Below are 10,351 nucleotides of genomic sequence, written 5' to 3' on the forward strand. Positions count from 1 at the left end.
AGGGGGAAGGAGAGGTTGATGGAGATCCAACAGCACGACGGCGTGGTGGTGGATGTAGCGGGTCTCCGGCAGGGTTTCGCCGAGCTTCTGCGAGAGAGAGAGAGGTGTTGCAGGGGAGGAGGGAGGCGCCCAAGGCTTAGATGTTGCTGCCCTCCCTTCCCCCCACTATATATAGGGCCAAGGGAGAGGGGGGGGCGCAGCCTTGCCCCTTCCTCCAAGGAAGAGTGCGGCCAGGGGGGAGTCCTTCCCCCCCAAGGCACCTCGGGGGTGCCTTCCCCCTTTAGGACTTTCCCCTTTCCCTCATTTTTTGCGCATGGGCCTCTTGGGGCTGGTGCCCTTGGCCCATATAGGCCAAGGCGCACCCCTTACAGCCCATGTGGCCCCCCGGGGCTGGTGGACCCCCGGACCCCTTTCGGCACTCCCGGTACAATACCGATAAAGCGCGAAACTTTTCCGGCGACCAAAATAAGACTTCCCATATATAAATCTTTACCTCCGGACCATTCCGGAACCTCTCGTGATCTCCGGGATCTCATCCGGGACTCCGAACAACTTTCGGGTTTCCGCATACATATATCTCTACAACCCTAGCGTCACCGGACCTTAAGTGTGTAGACCCTACGGGTTCGGGAACATGCAGACATGACCGAGACGCCTCTCCGGTCAATAACCAACAGCGGGATCTGGATACCCATGTTGGCTCCCACATGTTCCACGATGATATCATCGGATGAACCACGGTGTCGAGGATTCAATCAATCCGTATGCAATTCCCTTTGTCAATCGGTATGTTACTTACCCGAGATTCGATCGTCGGTATCCCAATACCTTGTTCAATCTCGTTACCGGCAAGTCTCTTTACTCGTACCGCAATGCATGATCCCGTGACTAACGCTTTAGTCACATTGAGCTCATTATGATGATGCATTACCGAGTGGGCCCAGAGATACCTCTCCGTCACACGGAGTGACAAATCCCAGTCTCGATCCGTGCCAACCCAACAGACACTTTCGGAGATACCCGTAATGCACCTTTATAGTCACCCAGTTACGTTGTGACGTTTGGCACACCCAAAGCACTCCTACGGTATCCGGGAGTTGCACGATCTCATGGTCTAAGGAAAAGATACTTGACATTGGAAAAGCTCTAGCAAACGAAACTACACGATCTTTTATGCTATGCTTAGGATTGGGTCTTGTCCATCACATCATTCTCCTAATGATGTGATCCCGTTATCAACGACATCCAATGTCCATGGTCAGGAAACCGTAACCATCTATTGATCAACGAGCTAGTCAACTAGAGGCTCACTAGGGACATGGTGTTGTCTATGTATTCACACATGTATTACGATTTCCGGACAATACAATTATAGCATGAATAATGGACAATTACCATGAACAAAGAAATATAATAATAACCATTTATTATTGCCTCTAGGGCATATTTCCAACACTAGGGTCCTTCTGGTCCAGAAAAAATAATCAAAAAGTTTCGTATTGTTTGGACTCCGTTTGATACTGATTTCCTGAAAAGCCAAAAAACAAGCAAAAAAACAACAACTGACACTGGGCACTAGGTTAATAAGTTAGTCCCAAAAAAGATATATAATTACATATAATTGCATAATAAACATTCAAGATTGATACTATAATAGCATGGAACAATAAAAAATTATAGATACGTTGGAGATGTATCAATCGTTAGGGAAAAGCAAGCAAGTGGAGGCTTGACAGAAGATTTTTCTTGTGGTTCATCTATCCAACTCAATATTGATGGAGGCTTCGAATCACAGATATTTTAGGATCACAGAGATCCTGGTTGCGAGGTCAACATGGAATCCATGATGGAGCAACCAACCTATTCCACCATTGCTTACGACCACGAAGATCTAGCCTCACTTGGGGGTAGATTTTCCTGAAGTAGGCGATCTATGATGGAAAGTACGGACTTCTTGGCTCCTTCACACACCTAGCCGATCTAGTATGCGCACACCGTTCAAAATTAACAAGATGAGCTTGCTTGGTGTGGAATTCCTTGCCTTGTGCTTCAAAAGACAACTCGTCTGCGTCACTCTCAAGATGGATATTTGGACCGAAGAGGTTGGGGTGATGAGCAAGGAGAGAGATTAAATATCAAATGAGTGGCTTGAAAGTTGAAGTAGAAAGAGCTTTGAACTTAGCACTAGACAGTTCTCTCACAGAAAAATTGATTTGAATGGAAGCTTCGAGTAAACTGGTGGGAAAGGGCTGGGTATATATAGGCGGGACCATGTGACATTTAAACACCACTAGCAAAAAGACTCGTGCGTTGCAACGGGAGAAAAAAATCCTCTCGTCTCTAGCTGGGTCAGTTGGACAAACTATGTGTGGCCGGTTGGCAGGTTATGAGATCCAACCCTCCCATCGGCAATTTTATTTTTTGCCAGCTCTCCAGACCTGGGCCACAGTGCGCCGCCAGATGGGCTTCCTCCGTTGGGCCAAAACGGGTGGCAAGTAACGAAACCAAATAGCGTATGTGCAATTAATTGAAGCGGGACCAAACAAAGTGGGACGAAACCAAGAATATCACCTCCCTTTAATAATTGACTAGCAAAAAGGCCCGTGCGTTGCGACGGGAGAAAACAAATCCACTCATATCTCTAGCTGGGTCAGTTGGACAAACTGTGCGTGACCGGTTGGCAGGTTATGAGATCGAACCCATCGGCAAATTTATTTTTCTCCGGACCTGGGCCATAGTGCGCCGCCAGATGAGCTTCCTCCGTTGGGCCAAAACGGGTGGTAAGTAACGAAACCAAATAGCGTACGTGAAATTAATTGAAGCGGGACCAAACGAGGCGGGACGAAACCAAAAATATCACCTCCCTTTAATAGTAGGTATAAATACATATTTTGCACGGTTCGGCTCTACGAATGATCGGCTCGGAAGCTCCGAGCAAAACTAAAGGAGGCTACTCGAAGTAGCTCGGAGGGCCATTTGCAGGCTCCGACTGACCTACAACACACTGTGCAGGCTTAAGCTATTATTCAGAATTTTTGATGAAGGATGGTTTGGCGAATCCAGTCAAGCCAAGAAGAGCAAACACCAGACAATCCAAGTACCAATGACATGGAGGCTTCGAGTGATTTAGGTTGAGCAATGACTATCCCTAGATTCCACATAGAAGTGGATCAGAGGCTCCGAGTAGTGTGAAGTCAGAGAGATATAGCAGAAAAAATGGAAGTTTTTTTATTATTATTTTCAAGTTTGATCTTTAAGCACGTATGAGAAAGAAACTCAACTTAGCAACCTCAATCACGTTTTGATAGTATTGGGACTTCTATGAACTCAATGTGATCTTGGATCACTAAAATGTAAAAGCTAAGCCTTGAGTCTTGTCAACACTTGTCTATTTTAAAATGAGCTCCGCTTCGATAGACCCCCTCACAAAACGTATAGAAGGCAATATGGACCTTTGACGTATCATACAACGCCGGATATATACGGCCGTACCTTAGCCTAAACATGAATACAATGTTATTGGCTCCTTAGGCGGGCCTGGCCCATTTACGTTTATTTCTTTCTTTTGCGCAGTTCGGCTCTACGAATGATCGGCTCGGAAGCTCCGAGCAAAACTAAAGGAAGCTACTCGAAGTAGCTCGAAGTGTCATTTGCAGGCTCCGACTGACCTACAACATAGCTGTGCACGCTTAAGCTATTATTCAGAATTTTCGATGAAGGATGGTTTGGCGAATCCAGTCAAGCCAAGAAGAGCAAACACCAGACAATCCAAGTACCAAGGACATGGAGGCTCCGAGTGATTTAGGTTGAGCAATGACTATCCCTAGATTCCACATAGAAGGGGATCAGAGGCTCCGAGTAGTGTGAAGTCATAGAGATATAGCAGAAAAATGGAAGTCTTTTTTATTCTTTTCAAGTTTGATCTTTAAGCACGTATGAAAGAAACTCAACTTAGCAACCTCGATCACCTTTTGATAGTATTGGGACTTCTATGAACTCAATGTGATCTTGGATCACTAAAATGTAAAAGCTAAGCCTTGAGTCTTGTCAACACTTGTCTATTTTAAAATGAGCTCCGCTTCGACGGACTCCCCTCACAAAACGTATAAAAGGCAATATGGACCTTTGACGTATGGTACAACGCCGGATATACACGGCCGTACCTTAGCCTGGACGTGAATACAATGTTATTGGCTCCTTAGGCGGGCCTGGCCCATTTACGTTTATTTCTTTCTTTTTAGAATTAAACTACAAAAAGTATAAATAGTGCATTGCACTCCCGTAGGGAGGCCGCTAACCACAGGGACACTTGAACTGTTGTGCCTTAGAACTTCTTTCCTTCTTCTTACCGAAATATAACGTTTCAAAAAGTTTTTTTCAGTTTAGCCCGTGTTCTTTGTTATTTATTTATTTTTTATATTTCCCTATTTCTTTCTATTTTTGTTTTCTTTTCTTAATTCACAGACCTTTTTAAAATTCTTTAACTTTTTAAAATTTATCATTTGTTTTTTTAATGAACTTTTTCATGATTTTTTCGAGTGTGTGATTTTATTTCAAATTCATAAAATTTTCCGAGTCTGCGATTTTTTTCATTTTTTAGGAAAAAATCATGAGCACATGGAACTTTTTCAGTGGTTTCATGCTTGTAACCAAACACACCTTGTACAATCTAGTACGTACGTTCGGGTAGGCCGGAAGGGCAAGTTTCGAACCACTTTTTTTCACCTCCAAACGCCCCAACTTTTTTCCACACCTTGGCGTCATCATGCCCAACATGCATGCTAAATTTCGTTGGTCTCCGACATTTCATGCATTTTCTAGGCTTTCCCATCGGAAAACCCCTAAACACTAGCCGGACGTGACGCAACGTGCGTTCGGTGTCCGAGTTCATTCAAATTTTGCGTGGGGGGAAACCTAGGGCATGCCCAACCACTGGCAAAATTTGGTGTCATTTCATGCTTGCAACCGAAGACAGTGTGTACAATCTGGTATGTTCGGGTAGACCAGAAGGGCAAGTCTCGAACCAGTTTTCATTTCACCTCCTCCGAACACGTCCAAATTGTTTCCACACCTTGGCATCACCATGGGCAGCATGCATGCCAAGTTTTGTTGGTTTCTGACATTCTATGCTTTTTCTAGGTGTTTCCGGTGAAAAGACTCTAAAACACAGGTCGGACGAGACGCAACGTGTGCTTGGTGTCTAAATTTGTTCAAATTTTGCATGGGGGACAACCTTGGGCATGCCCAACCGCTGGCAAAATTTGGTGTCATGTCATGCTTGCAACCAAACACACAGTGTACAACCTTGTACATTCGGGTAGACCGGAAGGGCAAGTCTCGAACCATTTTTTTTTCACCTCCTCCGAACGCACCCAATTTTTTTCCTCAGATTGGCATTATCATGGACAGCATGAATGCCAAGTTTCGTTGGTTTCAGGCATTTTTTCTAGGGTTTTCCTGGTGAAAAAACACAAACATAGGTCAGACGTGACGCAACGTGCGTTAGGTCCGAATTCGTTCATATTTTGCGTGGGGGACAACGTTGGGCATGCCCAACTGCTGGGACATTTTGGTGGTTGACCCTTGTACATTTCCTGCTTCTAAATATCACATGCGGTTGTAGTCGGATAGCAAGCAGTGTAATCAGGACGATGAGGTTACAAAATTTGTTCCCAAATTCAAAAAATATTCTTGATTTCAACAGTTGTTCGCAAATTCAATAAATTTTTGGGGAATTTCAAAAGAATGTTCGCACTTTCAAATGATTCTTCGTAATTTTTAAAAATGTTTGAGTTTTCAGTTTAGTTCCTGTGTTTCAACGAATGTTCTCCTTTTCAATGTTTTTTTCCTTTGTAAAACAAATGTTTGTGAGTCTCGTGTTTTCACAAAATATTTTAGTTTTTTTAAATCACAAATTTGAAAATGTTCGCATTTCCCAAAAAAATGTTCGCTATTCCAAAAAATGTTATCGTTTTCAGTTTTGTTCCTTTTATGATTCTCAAAAAATGTTCACGTTTTCACAAAATGTTGTAGTTCTTTTAAAAATATCACAAATTTTTCAATGACCGCATTTCTAAAAATATTGGCTTTTTCCATTAAGAAAATGAGGTCTGAGTTTTTTTAAAATAATTTCACGGCCTATGGTTCATATAGACTGGCTGCCTTTTCAGACACCAAATCCCAGTTAGTATAGTGACTACTGACGTGGTTGACTGTTGTGATGTCGCTGATTTGATCCCTATTGCACACTTTGGTTTATCTTTATTTTGTGAACTTTTGTTTTAAATTTTGTCGCGACCTTTAGTTTCTTAATCATTTGCGCTAGCAATCTAACACAGCAAATTGGCAGTGGCGGTGGTTAGCGGAGCGTGCTTTTAACTCGAACGTGCAGGTTCGATTCCCATTGCCCTCATTTTCTCTTGCGATTTTTCTCCCATTGAAAGGGGCGCACCCGCGAATGGGCCGGCCCAGGTGCAAAACGTTAACTTCATGCCGCTGCGAGCCCTCGTATCGTACGCAGGCCATGTGCCAGAGTTCTTAGCACGGACGACGTACTATGAACAAAGACCATCATGTCCTTTATTATTATTAAGGGGTATGGAGTAATCTTAGCCATTAATGTGTTTAGAGGGGGTTTACCGAAACAGAAGTGTTTTAAAATAGGGATAATCAACCATTTCCCTTGTTGCATCTTTTGGGACCTAATATCAAATGGACTTGATATCATCAATCCCTTGAGATATATGTTACATTAATGACCAAATCCACCTGGGGGTTGAAGATGCACTTTTAGACCCCCTGGCGCAACCCATTCCGTGATTTAAAATATGGACATAAGTGTCCATTGACCATGACAACTACAATTCCTCCCTATACTATTTGTCTAATCCAATTGTGGTAAAAAAAATTGTCTAATCCAATTCACATGCTGCACCGGGGAACCATTCATTAACAGAAAAAAACACAAAAATCGATTTCATCTTATCATAAGATTTTTCAAGATCTACCATAAAGAGTAAATCACTATCCTTTCTCGTACTGATCTCATGCAAAGACTCATGAAGATCCCACCATCTAGATATATCTGCCTTTAATAAAGGTCGTTTGAACTGGAGCAACCACTTTATGTGTCGGACTAATAGTTCTATTATTTACTACCTTAGTGATCATTTAGAAATCACATCAAGCAAACATATAGGCCTATACAATAATATTTTACCAGATATTAGTTTTTTGGCAACAAAGTAATGACGCAGTTCAATATAGAAATATCATATTGAATACATGCTTGTATGATCATCTAAGGGTCCAAATGCTCCGTATTCAATGGTTTGTCAGAGTCTTGTGCCTTGGCTCGGATCTCTCCATATAAGTAGGAGACAAAGCCCCAGAGGGATAGCGCGAGGGCGACACCTTTGGTACCGTTGAATGGCTCATGGAAGAATAGGACAGCAAGCACCTCAGTCACTGGGATGAGCACGGTCATGATGACACCGGCGAGCAGCGCCGAGCCATAGAAGATGGCACCGATGGTGCCGAGGAAGAAGAACTGGTACACAATGGCCGAGGCGGCCAGCAGTAGGTAGTAGCCAATCTGGCCGAGCCCGAACTCCCGGGCTTCTCTTGGGATAGCCTGCATATGATTCACGCGTTAAAATTATGTATCTTCATTGAAAAACAACAATCTTTTGTAATGAAGTACATGATATACTTGAACCTCTAGAACAAAATCTAAGTCACAATCGGCTAAGATTTCAAGTCTTTAGTCTATCTTACGAATTTGTTGGTCTAAAAAATGTCCAGTGTGTAATACTTTGTACATCCAGAACAAAATGTATGTAATGTTTATTCCTAGAGCCTGAAGGATGCACAACCTTGTACATGCCACAAAATCAAATCAATGGTGCTCGGAGCCGACTGAAACGTAAGAAGAAAAAAACAGTCGGCGAGACTTAGTAAAACCAAAAAGTAAATTGAAAAGAATAACTTGCACCACATGTTGATGAACTATGTGAGTTGTGAAGTACTATGAAGTGAGGTTAGGTCCATGAAAAAATCGACACGCATAGGTCCATAAACTTGCAAAATCCAAGTTCTTTGCAAGAAAGCAAATACACCATCTTTCCCCCCTTGGCTGTACGCGTAGCTTTCCCATATACATGTATATGTCCCATCCTTTTCGACGCCAAAACTCATCACTCTATGCTATGCAAAGCTACCACACGCAAAGGCGCTCTCGTATTTCCCAATCACGACATCATCTACACGGCTAGCGTTTTCCTATCCGAGAAAGACGTAATAAGTATGGACTAGTTGTCCAATGATTGGATTTTGCCGGATGAGCATAGCTATACGTACGTACAGTCTAGTACACGTCGCACAACTTGCCAAGGGAAGGTTGAAATCTACATCACTGGCATTTATGGTTTCTGCGGTCGTTTCTAGACACTTTCTTGCAGTGACCGATTTTATTGGCGCTATGCGAATATTGGTACGTAGAGTAGTGTCCTATCTTTCAGAAACGTGCTCCTTTGGGAAAGCGCTAAACTTTCGATCAACGAAGATCTACATTTCTTAGTGGGCCAAAATAGTTTACCATATCTGTGCAGTTTTTCGTCTCTGCTTTTTACCTAGTAGTCTTACAGTTGCATCACTTGGATGATGACACAAAGGAACTCCGTTCGTTCTGTTCATGCTATGCTGTACCTATCAGAAATGGTAACTTTGTTGTGAACAAGTTTGAAAATGGGCGATACACTTATTTTAGATCGGAGGAGCCTGCTATTTACTAAAGTTAGTAGAGTTATAGTTGCTGTTACATGATTTTTTTTTTTTTTTTGCCGCTAGTTTTAGAAGCTGGGGGGCAGTCGGTGAAACTGGAAGCCAAGATGGGCTGGGATCGGAAAGGGTGGTGGTCACAGGGAGCCAACGTATGCTAGTGCCAGCAATGGTGCCTTCCCATGAAAGATGGTGCGAGTGATGCATGCAAGTCACGCGGTTCTGCTGCGAGCCGGCAGTTCAAGTTGTACTGCAGCAGCACTACAAGAAAGTGTATGTGGGGCTGTATAACAAGTTAACAACAGCAGCAGAAGAAGAGCTGCGGGCTGAAAAACTTACGTGGAAATCGTTGTTCACAAGCATCCCGATGGCGCTGAAGGCCGTGGCGGTGAACCCGATGACGATCTGCATCTCCATGACGAGGATGTACGTGACGGCCGCGCCGGTCCTCGCCGCGTGCCTCGCTTGGCTGAGCTCCATGACGGGCAGCATGAGGCCGTAGAGCGCCGCGGCGCCGAGCGTCATGCCGAACCCGGCGTAGTACTGCGCCCGCGTCACCCCCGCGGGGCGGTCACCTCCGGCGTTCATGCCCAGCATGGCGGCGCCGACGCTGAGCAGCACCACGGCGTTCACGGAGAAGGCCGTGAACCGCTGGCGCACGAGCAGCAGCGCGAAGGCGGCCGTGAAGGCCAGCTGCGTGGAGATGAGGATGGAGGAGGTGGACACCGGGAGGTAGGCCAGCCCGTAGGCGTAGAGGAGGTCGTCGAGGCCGGTCATGAGGCCGACGGCGACGGTCGCGGCCAGGAGGCGGGGCGACATGAGGAAGAGCGGCGTGGCCGAGCTGCCGTCTTTGTTGCTCCGGCGGCGGGAGAGAAAGGAGGCGCTGAGCGGCGCGAGCAGGAGCGGCCATCCGGCGGTCTGGAGCAAGCTGGAGAGCCACTTTCGGGTCCCGCCGTGCAGGAAGTAGGCGCGGAGGAGGAGCGGGCCGAACGCCGAGCCGACGACCATGAGGAGGAAGTTGATGACGAGGAGGGGGTTGTGGCGGAGCGGTTTAGCGGCGCCGCTAGGGAGCTGCTTGGCGCCGCCGTCCTTGCATGGTTGCGGCTGTGCGCGGCGCTGTGCTGTTGCTTCCACCTCCATGAGGTGGCCGGCCGGCTGATCTCGATCGAGGTTTGGGAGGGAGGGAAGTTGCCCGGCTCCAAGCTAGGACGAGGGCGCGTGCACAGTGTGAGTACCCGTACGTGCGCTATATACTGCCGCGAGATGCAAAAGCGTTGGCGTTCTCGGCGTGCCGTACGATACGATGTGTTTTTCTTCAAGAGGGATGGTGCGCGTTGTTCTAGAACAATCAACATGATAAGGTCCCTCAAGTAAAAAAACAAACAAACAAACATGATAAGGTCCCTGCGAGAGCTAGCGCATCCGGTGCTCCTGTGTCCTTGCGTGCACCCGGTACTCTGGATACCACAACGCTTTGATAAATCATGGAAAACTAAGGGGGAGACCTTTTTTTTTCGGGTGAAACTTTGTATTACTCAAGTGGTAAGTCCACAGTCTCCATTACAAAGTTCAA

General features: G+C 45.4%; 1 protein-coding gene across 1 annotated transcript; it reads right to left on the minus strand.

Moving 5' to 3' along the window:
* Positions 1-7,195: 7,195 nt before the first annotated feature.
* LOC123124935 (purine permease 3) lies at positions 7,196-10,033 on the minus strand. The gene is made up of 2 exons (XM_044545485.1): positions 9,118-10,033; positions 7,196-7,633 (listed from the first exon to the last, which is right to left on the minus strand). The coding sequence occupies exons 1-2, from the start codon at positions 9,916-9,918 to the stop codon at positions 7,301-7,303; spliced, it is 1,134 nt and encodes a 377-aa protein (XP_044401420.1). The 5' UTR covers positions 9,919-10,033; the 3' UTR covers positions 7,196-7,300.
* Between the last annotated feature and the right edge of the window lie 318 nt (positions 10,034-10,351).

This window comes from Triticum aestivum, chromosome 5D, assembly GCF_018294505.1.
Source record: "Triticum aestivum cultivar Chinese Spring chromosome 5D, IWGSC CS RefSeq v2.1, whole genome shotgun sequence".
NCBI lineage: Eukaryota > Viridiplantae > Streptophyta > Magnoliopsida > Poales > Poaceae > Triticum > Triticum aestivum.

Coding starts and splice junctions, on each gene's coding strand:
- LOC123124935 (XM_044545485.1), bottom strand. CDS start 9,918: ATGGAGGTGGAAGCAACAGCACAGCGCCGCGCACAGCCGCAACCATGC. Junction 7,634..9,117: donor TTGTGAACAACGATTTCCAC/GTAAGTTTTTCA, acceptor AATCATATGCAG/GCTATCCCAAGAGAAGCCCG.